The following is a 17504-nucleotide window of genomic DNA, read 5'->3' as shown; positions in this document are numbered from 1 at the left end:
AGAACAGAGCTTCTGGAACGGCCGATGGCAAGAAATCTGCAGCTGACTTGAGACATGTCAACCGGTCTGCCTTACAAGTTGACACTGACCACTATCCTGCAAGAGTCTCGAACAGCATGACACGCCTTTGCACGGCATACTCACTCCTCATGGCAACATGTTTTTGCGGGACGGGACAATGGTTAGATGGCTTGATCTAGAGCCAATATAAAGCGTGTATTTTGTGCTGACGTGAACTAAGCTGCTGCGGAGTATGACCAAACTCCTCAGTTTGGGCAGCTCAGGTCAACGTTTATGCTTTGTGGCACTTCGCAACTACGAAACATCACCAAGAGGCGAACGGCTCAGAGAGCTTTTGAAGATGAAAACTTACTATCGATGCAGGGTATCATGAGTATCACAATTATTCGTTGAAGTGACGCGGAAGTGGAGAGTAGATAATGTATGCCATAGGCCTGAGCGGTGCAGTGATAGACTTGATTCTTCCAGGTTTCATGGCTAAAGCGTCTGTTTAATCCAAGTACACCGACCTACCGTCTCTTGCGATACCTCCCAAGATGACATATTCCTGGCTTTTGCTTTCAACAAGCTGGGATCTCAGCAGTATTCAGGCTGCACTCAACGTTTTGATCTCTGTTCTGAGCACTATCATCCTGTGGGCGTGGTCACGTTTCTGGTGGCAGCGAGTCAGCGCCCGTGTCGTCCACAAAGATTCAGGCGTACCATTGCCTCAACTCCTTCTCGTGACAGGGCCTGGAGAGGGTTGGGATGTGGTGACTGTCCTTGGTCGACGTCTGTTCACCAGGGGTAACTGGCCGCTCCTTACACAAACTTTCGTCGTCCTGTGCATCACATTGGCATCTGCGCTGTCTGGTCCAATCGCAAAGGGTGCGTTGAGACACGGCTCCACCACCCTACAAAAAGATCGTCTGGTGTTACAAGCTGTCAAAGGCGATGGAGGCACTGGTAGTACTCTAGGCGCAACTGTCTTGTGGAATCAGACCGGCTCTGCCCTAGATATTGCGGGTTTCCCTTTGACTCAACTACTCGACAAACTGCCACTATCATCACCAGATCCGTGGATATATGCTGAGACCGAGTGGGATCCCACCTGGACACTTCACTGCAATTACACCAGCAATGTCAATCTACCCAATGTGACAGCATCGGGTGATTCTCCCATGAGGCAACCCCTGGCCGCATTCCCAGCTTTCAACAAGACATATAGCGGTGCTTGGCTAGATTCGTCGGAATACAGATTTTCCACAGGCTTCACTGGTCTGGTGAACTGGACAGAGCATAAATGGTCAGAGGCTCTCTTTTTCGTACTCGTCCAGTCGAATCCGGAAGTCCATGATCGCATGGATCATAACAACGAAACGCTCACTTTGTCGATTACATTATTCCACGCACAAAACTTTAGCTGTGCATCAAATGACACCACAGCCACCTCGGGAGGCTCGGACTGGATTCCAGTTGGAGCAGTGGAACGAGCGAGCTATTCTCGAGCTGAGTGCTTCATTACCCGCAAAGCAAGCGTGCCGGATGAGAATCGAATCCCTTGGCCGTGGACAAATGATACAATGGAAATCATTGGAAGCTACGAATCATGGTATTACACCCCATTCCAGGCTCCCGGGTCAATGCAGCGAACGATAGAAACACCTACAGCAGAAAGCCTCATTAGATTCTACCAGATCTACATGGCCACCACCAATACGTACTACAGCGACCCCACAACCACTGCTCTCAGTTCAAGGGTTCAAACTGTTGAGCTGTCACTCCCATTTTTGGTAGTGGCTGTGCTGCTGGCAGTCTTGACCATGTGGGCAGCAATTCGCTACCAGCTCTTTGTAAGGCAGCACAAGACCAAGATCAAGGAGATTTCTGTGCCGGATGGCAAGGTTGACTGGATAATCCACGCTGCCAAGATTTCGCACCACAATTCAGGGAACCTGAGTAGCAAGGAAAAGAGGCATAACGACCTCGAGTATCTGCAGAACGCCATGTTTGGGCGGAGAATTGCTGCAAACTCGGCTTTGTCACAAATTGAACCGGAAGACTCAAAGTTTGCACGGGTACTTCAATCACCTAGAATCTTAGTGGCAGCGATATCTCCAAACAGAAGCTTCTCCGGCTCCCATCCAACGTCCCTGGACCATGAATCAGGTCAGGAGAGCGATCACTCTGGTGAAACGGCAGTCCCCGGCCATGCGCCGTTTTCAACAGTTTCGGAAGGTAGGCCACTTTCAAGAGATCTTGTCTGTGATGACACAAACCCAGCAGAGGCATTGGGTGGAGAGCTTCCATCCATGGCCGTTCATGGCACGGATTTGCCGTTAGTTCAAATGAGTGGTGGTGAAGAGACGCGAAGCCCCAAAAGTGAGCAAAACGGGAAGCCCGATCGCACAGAAGAGCATGAGGTGGAGGTTCGTTCCTCCCTAGAAGTCAAACAGGTTTCAAGGAATCCTCAATAATGCCCACAAACACACGCACATACAAACTTATACTGATACGCACAAACTCTTTCTCTTCTTTTCAATTCTTCTCCTTGTTTTGCCCTCTCTTTCTTTGTTATTGGCATTCTCTGAGGCAAGTACGTGGAGATCAAGTATTTGGGTTTAGGTCCCATATTACTATCGAGTGGCGCAACCTTTTCGAGGTCTAGTGTCTGCCTAGATCGAATGCGAAATCGAGAAATCACTCTGGAAGTGTTATTTGATCAGAGCTATGACTATCATTGGTCCTTGATGTCTCTTGCTTCATTATGACTGCGGCAGTCACTGCGGCGGGGTCTGACTTTTCTAGAAAATTTTACAGACTCAAGTCATCAAACCACATTTCTCCTATAAGTCGGAGCGTCCCTGATTATATCTATAAGTCTGCTAGCAAAACATTGGAAGTTTTTCTCTATCACATTGAAAAACCCGGATTTCGTCTTGTTCGTCATGACATGCACAGCTGTCTCAAGTATAAACAAATCATGTGTCTCGGGTATGTGTGGTATCTTGAAAATAAATCCCTTCCCACCAAATGGCCCTATCGTTGTACTTGCTTACGTCCGTTACAGAATCCTTATACCAGAAAACCCCCGTTCCACTTGTCGCTGCCCATCCGGCCAGTCTGATAACATCTGATGAGAGACTCCAACTTGCCGTCACTCAGATCTGGCCAACTATGTCATACGGTAGGGGAGGGGTTGCTCTTCGTCATGGGCATCGAGAATTATAAAGAACTTCATAAGGTCACCGGCAATCATAACATTGCGTGACGCGGAAGGTCTTCTTCTGGTCTACGATACTGCCAATATTGATTATACATACTTTGTAACTCCAGGCTTAAAGCTTCTGTAGTGCGGATGCTCCGTACTCATGTTTATCATCCCATACTTTGGTATCCGTAACGCCTTTGCCGAAACATGCTCTCCTAAATGGCTCCAACTTTATATTTGGGCCGGCTTGCTTCGTCATGTCTTTCTCATTATCATACACACTCGTTCTTGTTGCGCAGGACTCCACATATCACCGCAGCCCAAGACTATTCGCCCAGACGATAACTGACAAGAGTTTCCACTCTGTGGTTACTCGTGCTGAAACCTCTCAGTTGCACTTTTTCGCCATTGACAATTTCCTTGGCGTCGGAATCGCCCCACTCGACAGGCACATCGCTATCGGCATCTGCGTATACCAGGACATTGAAGGTACAATCGCCCTGCAGCTGCGGTAGGAATGTGACACTAGCGGTGATTTGCCGGAATAGGGCAGCGATCTCGGCCTGGATCTCGGTTTCGGTCTTGTTCGTATCTGGGACGGTGCTGCCCTTTGCCGCGCCATCGGCGTTCTCGTCGGCGCCGGCAGATTCTTTCGACTTTGACTTGCTGGACTTTTTGGTGCTGCCAAAGATCTGAACGTCAAACTGCCATCTTTCGACATGCTCGCCCGTGTCCTTGTCGGTTATGACGATGACCAGCTTGCTAATCTTGCCATGCTGCATCCACTTGTCGAGTTGCGACATGATCTTCTTGATGTAGGCTTTGACCTGGTCGTCGGCCGAGACCAGCATGTTGAGACCATATTTCTTGACAGCAGTAAAGTCTTCGGCTGGGTAGACACCTCGTTGAAAGAGGATGGTATGAATAGAGTATTGAAACTGCAGGCAAATAGCTGGTCAGGATTACCTTGCAGTCATTGGGCCTGGCTCATGCGACAACTCACAAATTCGGCCACCAATTTGGCGCTGCCTTTCAAAGACAGCTTGTGGACCTTTGATTTGTCCTTTTCAGTCTTCTTGTCGGCCATTTTGACGGTGATGAAGTGATCGTAGTCGACTTTCTCGAACTCGTAGCTGGCGCTTTTGTAGCTGGTAATGGTTTATTTACTTTCGGAGGGGGGGCGGTTTGGCAGGGTGACGAAAGATGGATGCAACTTCAAGGTACAATTCTTATCTCGAGACTCCCGTCTTGCTGGTCAAGGAGAGCAGTTATTTGTAACTACCGGGGCGCTTGATGGAAAGAGTATGCATGTAATGAAGAAGTGAAGCGTGTGCGGGGCTAGTCTTATCGACTTGTCGCTTATCGTTTATCGCTTATCGTGTCGCAAAAAGTCCCTGATAATTTATTTTCGGTCTCGATTCCGTCGCAGTCCGATTTCCTTGGTTGCTGCCGCCATTTGCCAAGGACCAATTGTCCTTTCTCAATTTTTCAATCCTTCTCAATTATTTTTTTGTTCTGGATAGACCACACCAGTTTGCGACCATGTCGAAGCACACACTAGAAGACGAAGTCGAGGTTGACTTGCCGCGCAAGAAGTCAAAGAAGGACAAGAAGGACAAGAAAGCCAAGAAGGAGAAGCTGCAGGAAGAGGAATCTTCCGCAACCACTCCTGTCACCGATGCCATGGATGTCGACAGCGAAGTGAAGAGGGACAAGAAGAAGAAGGACAAAAAGGAGAAGAAGGAGAAGAAGCGCTCCGCCGAGGAGGCTGGAGAAAGCGCCGACGGAGAGGTAGAGCCAGCCAAGGAGAAGAAGTCCAAGAAGGAGAAGAAAGAGAAGAAGCGCAAGACCGAGGAATCCGAAGAGCCAGAAAAGGAGGCCAAAGAGACCACAAATGGTGCTTCAAATGGTTCCGCCACCGCGCCCACGAGCACATCAGGCAAATATAGCCAGAATGCAGCTCTGTCTTCTCTGCCCGAGTCCGAGATCACATCTTTCCTCACAACCAACGAGATCACGGTCACCGATCCGCTGTCGTCTACGAACCTGCGCCCCATTTTGCAATTCACACACTTGCCCAACACGACACTCGTTTCAAAGAACCCTTTCAAGTCTTTCAAAGCCCCGACTCCAATCCAAGCTGCTTCATGGCCATTTGGCTTGAGTGGCCGTGACATTGTTGGTGTAGCCGAGACCGGATCTGGAAAGACCATCGCCTTTGGTCTGCCACTGGTCGAAGCTGTGCTGTCTTTCGACAAGCCCACAAAGGGTGCTGGCCGCATTCGCGCCGTGGTCGTCTCGCCCACTCGTGAACTTGCCATGCAGACCAACGATGAGTTGTCCAGACTGACTAATCTCGTGGGCCTTAAGACCGTCTGTGTCTATGGAGGTGCTTCCAAGGATGAGCAGAGGGTGCAGCTCAAGAAGGCCGACATTATTGTGGCAACTCCCGGTCGTCTCAAGGACTTCCTCGAGGAGGGCTCCATTAAACTCGACAATGCCAAATTCGCCGTGCTGGACGAGGCCGACCGCATGCTTGACAAGGGTTTCGAGGAAGATATCAAGCTCATTCTCGGCTCGTGTCCCAAGAAGGAGGAGAGACAGACTCTCATGTTTACTGCTACATGGCCTCAGAGCGTGCAGGCGCTTGCCCTGACTTTCATGGTGTCCCCTGTCCGCATCGCCATTGGCAACAACGAGAGCGGTGACCTCAAGGCCAACTCTCGTATTTCCCAGACTGTCGAGGTTGTTGATCCTCGCAACAAGGAGCAGAGACTCTTGCAGATCCTCAAGGCTCAGCCAAGAAATGAGAGAGTCCTGGTTTTCTGCCTGTACAAGAAAGAGGCCACACGTGTCGAAGGTTTCCTGCAGCAAAGAGGCATTCAGGTTGTTGGCATCCACGGTGATCTGAGACAGGAGCAGAGAACACGAAGCTTGGACGCTTTCAAGAAGGGCGAGACCCCAGTTTTGGTCGCAACCGACGTTGCCGCCAGAGGTCTGGATATTCCCGAGGTGAAGTTGGTTGTCAATGTTACCGTGAGTACCAATTCTTTCTAGTGCCTTGACTGTTATCTGACAATACTCAGTTCCCTCTCACCATCGAGGACTACGTCCACCGTATTGGTCGTACTGGTCGTGCCGGCAAGACTGGCCAGGCCATCACCTTGTTCACTGAACACGACAAGGCACACTCCGGCACTCTTATCAACATCCTCAGGGCTGCCAACCAGCCCATTCCCGATGAATTGATGAAGTTTGGAACCACAGTCAAGAAGAAGCCGCACGGCACATATGGTGCTTTCTTCAAGGACGTTGACATGAGTAAGAAGGGAACCAAGATCACCTTTGACGACTAGATTGTAGATACCATACAGCACCATCACACTTGACGTATTTTCCAAGGCGTATGGCGTATATAGACCAACCTAATGGAGCAATGCAAACGCAGCATTGATCACACTGGGGTTTATTGATAAATTTCAATGGACACTTTTACCAAATCTGTGTTGTTACAGTGCATGAATCTCCTGCTCTCTGAGGAACAAGAGTGTATTCATATTTCTGCGAAATCAGTCTGTCCCTATCTAGACCTGCGGAAGGATTGCACGCTGTCAATAAGCAGCCGTCTCTCCAGATATGCCATCAGTGCCACGTAGGGGAGTGCGCAGCCTACCACTTTGACTACATCCTTGTACACGTGGTTGGAAACTCCCCCAACAGATACGCCAGCTACTTGATACAAGACTTGCCATAGCACGGCTGTACCAAGGACATAAACGGCGGAAGCGTTGGGCAAGGCGCCTGACCAGGTGAACTCGGCGCCATGTCTGTCAAAGTAGCTCGAGATGAAGCGGCTACTCCACAAGATTCGGCAGAGCATGTTGATTGCATTGGCATAAACCAGCCCGACTGCCCCCAGATTCAGCAAACGCATGAAGACGAACCCTGCAACGCCAAACATGACACTAAAGGCGCCCATCCAAACACTTTGGCGATGAACCTCGCTCTTTGTCGCTACCGACGAGACAAAGGCCTCGCTGATGCCGTTCATGGCCAGGAGGGGTATGTACAGACAGTATTGAGCCAGTACGTCGCCTGCACCACTCTCTGCCCAAGCTTTGCCTGCTATGATTTGCACCAAAAGAGGAGCACCGAATGGGCCCAGAGACACGACAAGGATACTGAGTAGAATGTAAGATTTGAAGAGAGACTGCAGATCAGCCCTCGCCTGTGTAACGTTTGCCTTGACGGGCTCGTCGGATGCAGATTTCTCTTTAGCATCTTCGGTTCTTGTCGAAAGTAATTTGCTAAAGTAGTTTCTGCTGCTCTCCTCTACGGGCTGGAACAGAAGCCGCGCCAGTAGACTACCATAGTTGTTGGCCAAAGCATACACGCCTTGCGACTGGGGACTTGAAAGGATCGAGACCAGAAACGTGTCTCCTTGAGTGAGAATGTGCTTGACGACAGACTGAGCTGTAAGACTAGAGGCGAGATGAAGAGTCGGGGTATAAAAGTATCCAAGAGTATAAGGCTCAGGTACTATAGGTTGACTTGTGGTTGCCTTGTTTTCAATCTTCGTGACCCTCTTTGGAAGGAGAGAGAACCCTTCTGACCAGGCCAAACGCCACCCATACCATAGGTATACGGCCAAGAGGCCAGTACCGTAGCCCAATTGACCGAGGGCAAATGGAAGAACGCCCATCTCACGGCCGCTCCTCCATGCCCAATTGGCAGCTCCGAATGTAACAAAACATCGGAGAAAAGTGGCTATAGCCTCGGCCGCTGCACGCGGGCCGAAACGCAATCGGTGCTGGAGGATAACAAAGGCTGGTTCTGACAAGAGCTCGATGATGGCAGCGAGGCCAAATATGTACAATGAGGAGCTCAAATAGGCTACCGAGGCCGTGGCGGGGTCGACATAATGCAGATACAATCCGCCGAAAGCTACGGCGGCTAGTACGCCGAGAACGAGAGCCAGATGTCCGACATTGACAACAGACTGACTCTCGTTGCTGCCGGATGGCTTGGCTGCGGGATCGGCAGACTTCTCAGGGGTAGCAGCGGTAGTAGTGGTGCTTGCCTGGCGTTGAATGGCAACGCGCAGACTCTCGCGTGCGAAAAAGAGCACGGAAAGGTAGTAGACCTCGAGTTGGGTCGAGACGCCGAGGAGCTGGGCAGTCAAAAACCTCAGGAGCAGCTGGTTGGCTATGAAGGTTATGGCGCGGGAAACGATCTGGAGGATGATCAACAGGGATGCGCCGCGCACCGCGGAGCCTTGTGCTGGTGATGCCACAGTCATGGCGGAGAGTACATCCGGCGACCGGTCCTTGCAGTAATGTTCTTCTCTGCCTCGATTGTCCCCCAGGCGTGATTTCAGCCAAACGCTTTCCGAATGAGGATGGAAGCTGATTTACGAGTTGTGAGTATAAACGTTGAGGCCAGCTTGACTGGGCCTAGGCTCTAGCTTTGCTGCATATTTCGGTAGTGGGGCATCACAAGTCTGTGGGAATTGCATTAGCTCCTGAAAATTAAGGGTGTGCACTGTGTGTGTGCTTTGATCGCTCTCATCTTGGTTGTTCGCCTTCAATCCCAGCTGAATGGTTTTGGCTAATGGATGCAAATACACCTTTTACCTATTGTTACTTTTGGCAATCATCCAAATGAAGTTGTCATGGCTTCACTTCGTCGTCGCGACTAAAAAATTCTTGGTTTTCGGTCTAGTCCAGTCTGAACTGTAGCCCTACTTGCTCAGCTAGCACAGAGTAGTCATACAGAGTGGCGTGCCGGAAGCCACCCTTCAAAAGCCCTCTGATGAGGCTCAAAGCTGGCGTGCGGGCGGGGAAATAATGCCGACATGCCAGCGATGCTTGGTAGTATTGCTAAGAAGTCAACTCCCGTGTCTTGGCCTCGACAATCCTGCCCGAGTCAAACAGGGGCTTGACAGCAAATAGTAAATACTCCTGTGCACTCAGCTCAACGAGCCACTTTAGCATACACCTACCCCGGTCTCGTTAACGAGGATGATGTCAATGAGCCGTCTGCCAATGGAACGCCAAGGCCATAAAATGAGCGCACATCGGGCTTGCCGTACTTGACCATCAGCACGAAACATGATCAAAAATATCTCGCTGAAAAACACGCAATCAGGCCGGGGTTGTACTGCATATCACGCGTGCTTCAAGGGCTTGTCTACATAGTAGTATTCGTGCATGCTTACAAGACATGGGGACACCCGCGAAAATAATCGCGATCCCATCCAAGACACAGGCAGACGGGACGCAATACACTTTGACAACCTCTAGCCGGAAGTCTTCCTCGTCGTTGCAACGGAATACCTCCACGAACCTGCGCTACTCTCGTCGTCTGTTTCTCACGCTATCACTGAGCCAGTACAAGCTACGTCGCGACTCAGTCCACAGTCTCGCCGAGGTGCCTCCTAAAGGATGGGCCCATCTCCCCCAAAGTTGCGGGGAGGGGCCCTCCAAAGTCCCCCCCTCCGCGAAGACTTCAGTGGAGCCGGCTGTCGTGACGAGGGGAATATTGGATCTCGAGGCCTGGAGCCCTGGAGAATGTGGACACTGGAAAACTTAATAATCTATGCCCCGGTTCTCATAACATGAGCTGTTATGAGCATTACCATATCCAGCCGCTGGCGGCGGTAATCGCGAAACTACTATGTATGAGCATCTCTCCGGCGCTTAGAAATTTTCCCAACGCGTGCTCTGCTCAGTCAGTCATGTCGCGACAACGGGATGAGCTTAGTGCGGAATCATTGATTGCCGCTACAGGCACCGCGTTTAGTCCTGACAGCGTCACATCTATTCCTCACAGCACCATTCTGCCGCCAAAGAGTCAGTCAAATTGGGCACGGGGTCTAGAAGCTATTCTGAATATTTGGCTACTATAGCCCGCACCCATTCCCATGGCAAAACAATGATTTTGCTGATATCCAGACGGCAGCTTTGGGTGGGCTTGGATCGTTAGGGGCAGCCGTTAGAATATGCAACAGTTTTGAATGTAGTAGGCGACGATCATGGCAGCCAGTATTCTTCGCACGTTCCGCTGTAGCCAATTGCGGCGATATCCTTGCTCGTTATACACACGCGCACTTCCAAAACGGCGGAATCTTGTCACCCATACCAACTTAATGTTGCCTCTAAGCTGATATGGTTGGGCCTGTCACTCAGGCGATCTCGACAAGTGCCCGAGGTTCCAGGCTGCTGGATCTTTGTCAAGCTTGCACACACTTATACAGACCAGTCGGATCAAGCTACTGCCTCTCAAGTCGGACGGTTTGACCGATCCATGGCGACTGTAGGTTGCATTCTGCAACTGGTCCTCTACTGTCGCTCTATTACTGGACTCGACATTTTACACCATCTTGCCATGGCGATTTCTGGCCGCAAGCTTATTTTCCATGGGCCCCATGCTCTGCCGAGATCAGCGACTGCTACCCTGAAATAGACTGGTTCGATCCTTTTCCCCAGGCGTTGCGAGTATGAGATCATGTGGTTTCTCTTTCACCGTCCTTTTCCTCCTCGGTCCTTTTTTCTCTAGGCGTCTTGAAGAAACCTCTCAGATCAAGCAAGGATATCGAAGTGATATACAGAATGTCTCTCCTTCTAGACAGTGCCCGCTTACTTTTGATGGCTAACATCCAATTGAAATTCATCCTATTGCCCATCTAACCTCTCTTGGTGCTTTGGGGAGGGGGGGAATTGCCACTGAGCACTTTTACATAAGTTGTTGGCTTTACAGCAAGACAGTGGTGCGCCTTAACACGGGGTGGTTGACGCTGCTAGAGACTGCGCTACTTCAAAATGACCGAGAAATTCATCCTTAAATTTATGCTCATCATTGGTCTGGAATCTCAAAATCCCCAAGCTACAGAACAAGCATATCCACCCCCATGCAGAGCTTATCCTGGATAGAGTGCGCTAGATTCGGCCCGGCCGTCGTTTCGCTCACTCGTGATTCTAGCCTTGGCGCCTTTTGGCTTCCATCAAGGCCTGGTTCAAACCTGAGACTATGGGGCCCCAGCTTGGAGTCCTGTCCAGGGGGTTTTCTCCCCCATACACTAGCCAAGTCCGGGGCGCATTTCATTCACGGTCGACGAAAGTTGACTATGCTCATACGGGCGTCTCTGCCCCGGTGCTTGCAAGGTCGACCGACTCATTGACCTTGTTTTGCCCCGTAAAGACACGGCCTGCCATATTTGCCGATCGTATGTCTGTTGGATATATATATACCTTGCATTGTCCCTTTCATCTGCACGTTTCGAGCATACCTTGGATATCTCACATTTCCTTCTTTGTTCGACACACACTGGTTGTTGCCAGGTGCATTTTGTCGTTACTCATTGGCCATATCTATACCCAACACCATGGTTTCTCTCGTGGCCAAGCCTCCTGGTGAGGAGGGCAAAGCCTGGCCTGCCATTTGCATTGGCATGTTTGTGGCTTTTGGTGGTGTTCTTTTCGGGTATGTCGATTATATTGTAATGTGAAGATTTCCCTCCACTAAACAAAGTATTCTACAGTTATGACACGGGTACTATTGGTGGTATTCTTGCCATGCCGTACTGGCAAGACCTTTTCTCGACTGGTTACAAGAACAGCAAGGGACACTTGGACGTGTCGCCCGATCAATCATCTGCTATTGTCTCCATCTTGTCTGCTGGTACCTTTTTCGGCGCTCTTGCCTCTCCTCTCCTGGCTGACAACATGGGTCGTCGATGGGGTTTGATTGGAGCTTGCATCGTCTTTATTCTCGGCGTCATTCTTCAGACAATTGCCGTTGCTTTGCCGCTCTTCCTGGCTGGCCGATTCTTCGCCGGTCTGGGCGTTGGTCTTCTCTCAGCTATCGTGCCACTTTACCAGTCCGAGACGGCTCCCAAGTGGATTCGAGGTGCCATCGTTGGTGCTTACCAGCTTGCCATCACCATTGGCCTCCTCCTTGCTGCCATTGTTGACTACGCCACCCAAAACAGAAACGACACGGGCTCCTACCGTATTCCTGTCGCCGTCCAATTCGCATGGGCAATCATTCTGATTGTTGGCATGCTCCTACTGCCTGAAACGCCCCGTTACCTCATCAAGAAGGGGCACATGGATCGTGCCGCCCGATCATTGAGCAGGCTCCGAAGATTGCCTCACGACTCTCCAGCTATTGCAAGCGAGCTGACCGAGATCAAGGCCAACCATGATTTCGAGATGAGCCATGGAAAGTCGAGCTACCTTGATTGCTTCCGCGGCCCAATGCTGAAGCGTCAACTCACGGGTTGCGGTATCCAAGCACTGCAACAGCTTACTGGAGTCAACTTTATCTTCTATTACGGTACTCAGTACTTCAAGAACTCTGGCATTCAGGACCCCTTTACCATCTCCATGATTACCTCCTGCATCAACGTCGCCTCAACCCTTCCTGGTCTCTGGGGAGTTGAAAAGTTTGGTCGTCGACCTCTGCTTCTCTGGGGTGCTGTGGGCATGTGCATCAGTCAGCTCCTCGTCGCTGTGCTTGGTACAACCACGACCGGTCAAGACGCTCAGGGTAACGTCCTGGTCTACAACCTCGCAGCCCAGAAGGCCAGTATCGCTTTCGTGTGCATCTACATCTTCTTCTTCGCCTCCACGTGGGGACCTCTTGCCTGGGTTGTTACTGGCGAGATCTTCCCGCTCAAGACCCGTGCCAAGAGCTTGTCAATCACCACTGCCACCAACGTAAGTTTGCTGTACCTTGACACTTATCAGATGGCTCAATAGACTAACATGTGATAGTGGCTTCTCAACTGGGCCATTGCCTACGCAACCCCCTACCTGGTCAACTACGGTGAAGGCTACGCCAACTTGCAATCCAAGATCTTCTTCGTCTGGTTTGCCTTCTGCTTCGTCTGTATTGCCTTTGTCTACTTTTTCATCTACGAGACAAAGTCATACTCCCTCGAGGAAGTTGACCAAATGTACAATGAGGTCACATCAGCCCGCAAGAGCACAAAGTGGGTGCCTCAGACCACTTTTGCAGAGCAACAGAATGCCTATGGCGAGAAGAATGCTGTCGTCGATGAGCACGAGCACCGTGACATCGCATAAGACGGGATGTAACGTAATAGTGGATACCAAGTATTGCTTTTAGCATTAGTTTATTGATAAAGATTTTTGGAAAAAGAAAATAGAAATTTTCTTATTCTTCAGTAGCCCCGCCGAACCAGTGGCTTAGTGTGATCCTTCTGTATCATCGATACCATGGTTCTTGGAGAACTATCTTCTGGTGGATCAAACTCATCCAGTAATGATTTGGTCAACGCGACTACTATGCAACCTTTTCAAGAAATGTTTTGCGATGTAGGCAAGGAGCTCTTACGTGCGTCATCCCTTTGAACCTCGAGTGACTGGGAGTTGAAGTCCGGAATAGTTCTCCGCGTAGCAAGAATGGGGGACAGTTGTGGAATAGCTCCTCGCTTATACTTATCATGCAGCATCACTTGTGTAACACAGTTGATGCTTTGGGTGGGCAGCTGAAGAAGTCAATGCGATAGATCATTGGGCCCGCTACGCTACACACCCTGATATCGTCACATTTATAGCGAATCAGATCTACGCTGGGCCCGGGCATGACGCCAGATTTATTCCCGTCAATACTCGGCATACCCTTGGTATGGAGTGTAAGGCCACCAATCTGATTCATGTTGGTCTACACCTTAGATGACGATGCCTCTGCCATGATGCTCTGTGCTTTTAATGCTCTCTTTCGCCCACCTGATAAACCTTTTCCCTGGTTTGACAATTTGATTTTATGACTGCGCCTACGATGTCTTATCAATTTCAAGTCCTTGCCGTGGTGAGGGAGAATTTCAGTCTGGTACTCCTGTCTTTACCTCTAATACTACTATTCTGGTATTTATGGACTGCCTTCAGATCCCCGTTGAGACAATATCCCGGACCGCTACTTGCGAGTTAGTCAAATCTCCAGCATTATACGATTGGTGTAGTGGTCAGTGCTAAACTTCTGTCTGGTTAGAATGGACAAACCTGTGGCGCCTATACCATGTTTCAACTGGAAACTCACATCAAGTCTTTCATGACTTACATAAGAAGTACGGGCCTATCGTTAGACTGGGTCCGAACCTGCTCGACCTTGACTATCCCGAGCTGATCAAGACTATATATAATATCCAAGGGAACTGGAAGAAAGTGAGCATACAAAAGAAGAAAAAATGGGTGACTTGCAAATTAACTCTCATAGACAGAAATGTATCACGGCAGTTCAGCCAAGGCGGAAGGGAAAATCATCTACAATCTGTTCAGTGAGACCAACCAACACGAACACAGTCGACAGAAGAGACCTATCGCAAAGCTGTATTCTGCCACTGGGGTATTGGCTTTGGAGACTCATATGGACCAAATGATTCAGAAGCTGTGCGAAGTATTGGCAACTCAATCAAGTGACAAGACTGGAGAGGGGAAAGTACTAGATCTTGGAGAATGGCTGCTCTATTGTAAGTTGATTACCATCATACTCTGTGTCTATACCACGCTCACATGGAAACACTTAGTCGCCTGGGATCTTGTTGGCGAGATCACATTCAGCCAACCCATCGGCTATCTCGACAAGGGTCACGACTTTGACGGAACCTTGGCCAATGCGGACCAGACCATGGACTATTTCGCCATGGTTGCCCAGATGCCATTTCTCGATTACATCTTTGACAAGAACCCCGTCTGTAAATTCTTTGGCCCGCCGGGCTTTGCTACCATTACGCAGATTTCCATCAGGCATCTGCTGGATCGCTACGCCGGCAAGGACGGTAGCTACCACGACGCGTCCCAGCCGGACTACTTGGATCATTTTATCGAGGCAAAGAAACTTCATCCAGACATTGTAGACGACGCCCAGATCATCTCGTGCGTACCGACTTGAAAATCTAGTCACCTTTCTCTTGCATACCTCATGTCCATTGAGAACCACAATGCTTACTCTAACTGTTCTAGGTATCTCATGATCAACATGATTGCCGGAGCCGACACGACAGCCATCACGATGCGCGCCGTGTTCTACTATGCTCTCAAGGACCCCGCCATCTGGACCCGGCTGGAAGACGAAGTCCTCGGCTCGCCCCAGCAGCACCACCACCACCACCATGACGCAACCCCGCTGTCCCTCAAAGATGCCCGACGACTCCCTTACCTAGATGCCGTCATACGAGAGGCTATGCGCATCCACCCGGGCGTGGGCATGAGCTTGGAGCGCTACGTGCCGCCAGAGGGTCTGCGCCTTCCCAACGGGCAATACGTTCCGGCCGGATCCGTCGTCGGGATCAACCCATGGGTAGTCCACCGGAACCCGGCCGTCTTTGGCGCGGACCCGGACATGTTTAAGCCGGAGCGCTGGCTGCGAGATGACGCCCGGGGCGAGACTGAGGATGCGTACCAGAGTCGACTACGCCGGATGAACCAGGCCGACCTGACGTTTGGCGCTGGTAGTCGGGTGTGCATTGGAAAGCACATTAGCACTATGGAGGTCTTGAAGGTTATACCGAGCCTCATCTCCCAGTTTCGATTCGAGCTTGATGATCCGAAGAAGGAGTGGAATGTGGTGAATAGTTTCTTTGTGCGCCAGACTGGGCTAAAGGTACGGATACAACGTCGTTGAACTGAACTGGGGTGCAAATTTCCCATCACTTTATTTTATTTTTATTTTTTATTAAGAAAAGAATCTCTTGTTGTCACTGCTATCATTTCAACTTCTTATAGTACCAATTGTACTTCAATCTCCCAATATTGCGATTGTGATTAAGCACCAGACAAACATGTCGTCCTGAATTGTCTTTTAGATGTAACTAAATAAAGTGATAGTGATGACTACCTCGAGAACTTGACCAAATCCAGCCTGGCCTGACCCGTGGCTTGCCTATCAAATCACTTTGCCAAGGTCTAGAACTTTGCCGGCACTGCATGATGATCAAGTGCTGCGAGTGCGGAGCGATATGCTTGTTCCCTTTCTGGAATGCAACCCTCATTTTGTGCATTTGAAATCGTCCATTGTTTGCATCTTAACATCTGTGGGCGCACTGGAAAATGAGACGGAAATGATAAGATCAGCAGCGACAGCTTACCTAACAAGGGGCACGAAGTGTGACTCTTGGCATTCGTGAGAAGGGAAGAGACGAAACAAATGCGACGTCCATATGCATGTGATGGCGGAAACGTATGCCAGGGTCCACGATGGTAGCTGATGCAAACGAAACGTGCGTCGCAGTAGACGGAGGGATCCCAGCACAGACACTTAAACACACACATAGAAAGAGAGAGAGAGAGCATCTGCATCTGTCCCCAGCAAAGAAACATACTACCTAGCTTAATGTCTGTGTGACTCCATGTTTATTGAATCTATGGGCAGGGGTTGTTCAATGTTTCGATTCCTTTTTAAAACAACTCCATGAACCCCCCCCCCCCCCCCCCCCCCCCCCACCGCCTACGTACACACAATTGACTGCTCATGGATTGATCAAGTGAATGACCCACTGATCCTTGCGCCTGACTGACGCCGTGTACCCGTTGGATCGATCAAGCGCGTCAAGCACGAGGGGACCTCGACTGACCCCCCCAAATCGGTTCTGTCCAACGCATTTCTTGGCAGCAAAGAGACGCGCGACTGGGCAGAAGACACATACATCATCAATGCAGGGCAAAACCAAAGCGGTTGGCGATGCACAGTTGCAACATCTCCCACTGCTTCCGGACGGTTCCGCTCCCTTCTGATATTCGTTCGCCAAAAGACTAAGACATGGTGACAATAGTAAAAAGTCATTCACATCATCATCATCGCCCAGCACTAAAATCTCTTATCTACCAGACTAAAGCGTCTAAACATGCACACCCCGCCGGCAGACCACTGTCTAACTCCCTAGTTCACTTGAACTCCGCCATGGTGAGGCAGCAAACAAAGATCTTAGCAACTAAGTAGACTCGCTCGATCATGTTAGTGAACCTTAGATTTACGCAATAGGCTGTAGCCCCTCTAAACCCGGGCTCCCGACAGCACAAGGCCCCCTCCCCCAGAAGGAGAGGCACAGAGGCTAGCTCAGCAGGTTGGGCATCACCACCAACCCTGACAGGTGAGTCCCCAGCCCCAGTCGTCCCAGCTCCAGTTCCAGAGCTCCGTCCCGCCGCACGAACCCACTGTAACATCACCCACCATCCTCCACGGTCCACCATCTCACCCCATTCATCGTGTCACCGGCACGCCTCATCACCTCCTGCCTCCTCGATTTTTCTTGTCCTTGCCAATCCTTTTT

At 50.3% G+C, this 17504-nt stretch overlaps 6 protein-coding genes across 6 annotated transcripts; 4 read left to right on the top strand and 2 right to left on the bottom strand.

The window, feature by feature from the left end:
• Window positions 1-557: 557 nt before the first annotated feature.
• On the top strand, window positions 558-2477 carry PFICI_13444 (uncharacterized protein; the record flags this gene model as incomplete). The annotated part of the gene is made up of 1 exon (XM_007842025.1): window positions 558-2477. The coding sequence occupies one exon, from the start codon at window positions 558-560 to the stop codon at window positions 2475-2477; it is 1920 nt and encodes a 639-aa protein (XP_007840216.1).
• A 1060-nt stretch (window positions 2478-3537) lies between these two features.
• On the bottom strand, window positions 3538-4298 carry PFICI_13443 (Mitotic spindle checkpoint component mad2; the record flags this gene model as incomplete). The annotated part of the gene is made up of 2 exons (XM_007842024.1): window positions 3538-4149; window positions 4215-4298. The coding sequence occupies 2 exons, from the start codon at window positions 4296-4298 to the stop codon at window positions 3538-3540; spliced, it is 696 nt and encodes a 231-aa protein (XP_007840215.1).
• Window positions 4299-4753: 455 nt separating this feature from the next.
• Window positions 4754-6567, top strand: PFICI_13442 (ATP-dependent RNA helicase dbp3; the record flags this gene model as incomplete). The annotated part of the gene is made up of 2 exons (XM_007842023.1): window positions 4754-6247; window positions 6298-6567. The coding sequence occupies 2 exons, from the start codon at window positions 4754-4756 to the stop codon at window positions 6565-6567; spliced, it is 1764 nt and encodes a 587-aa protein (XP_007840214.1).
• Window positions 6568-6791: 224 nt separating this feature from the next.
• On the bottom strand, window positions 6792-8510 carry PFICI_13441 (uncharacterized protein; the record flags this gene model as incomplete). Its single annotated transcript, XM_007842022.1, has 1 exon — window positions 6792-8510. The coding sequence occupies one exon, from the start codon at window positions 8508-8510 to the stop codon at window positions 6792-6794; it is 1719 nt and encodes a 572-aa protein (XP_007840213.1).
• Window positions 8511-11594: 3084 nt separating this feature from the next.
• Window positions 11595-13299, top strand: PFICI_13440 (uncharacterized protein; the record flags this gene model as incomplete). Its single annotated transcript, XM_007842021.1, has 3 exons — window positions 11595-11692; window positions 11751-12930; window positions 12988-13299. 3 exons carry the CDS (start codon window positions 11595-11597, stop codon window positions 13297-13299), a joined length of 1590 nt encoding a protein of 529 aa, XP_007840212.1.
• A 718-nt stretch (window positions 13300-14017) lies between these two features.
• On the top strand, window positions 14018-15859 carry PFICI_13439 (uncharacterized protein; the record flags this gene model as incomplete). The annotated part of the gene is made up of 5 exons (XM_007842020.1): window positions 14018-14162; window positions 14228-14400; window positions 14453-14705; window positions 14763-15111; window positions 15199-15859. 5 exons carry the CDS (start codon window positions 14018-14020, stop codon window positions 15857-15859), a joined length of 1581 nt encoding a protein of 526 aa, XP_007840211.1.
• Between the last annotated feature and the right edge of the window lie 1645 nt (window positions 15860-17504).

Source organism: Pestalotiopsis fici, assembly GCF_000516985.1.
Source record: "Pestalotiopsis fici W106-1 unplaced genomic scaffold PFICI_Scf_11, whole genome shotgun sequence".
NCBI classification, from domain to species: domain Eukaryota; kingdom Fungi; phylum Ascomycota; class Sordariomycetes; order Amphisphaeriales; family Sporocadaceae; genus Pestalotiopsis; species Pestalotiopsis fici.
The sequence above is the reverse complement of the archived record's forward strand: the minus strand, read 5'-3'. Positions and strand labels throughout refer to the sequence as shown.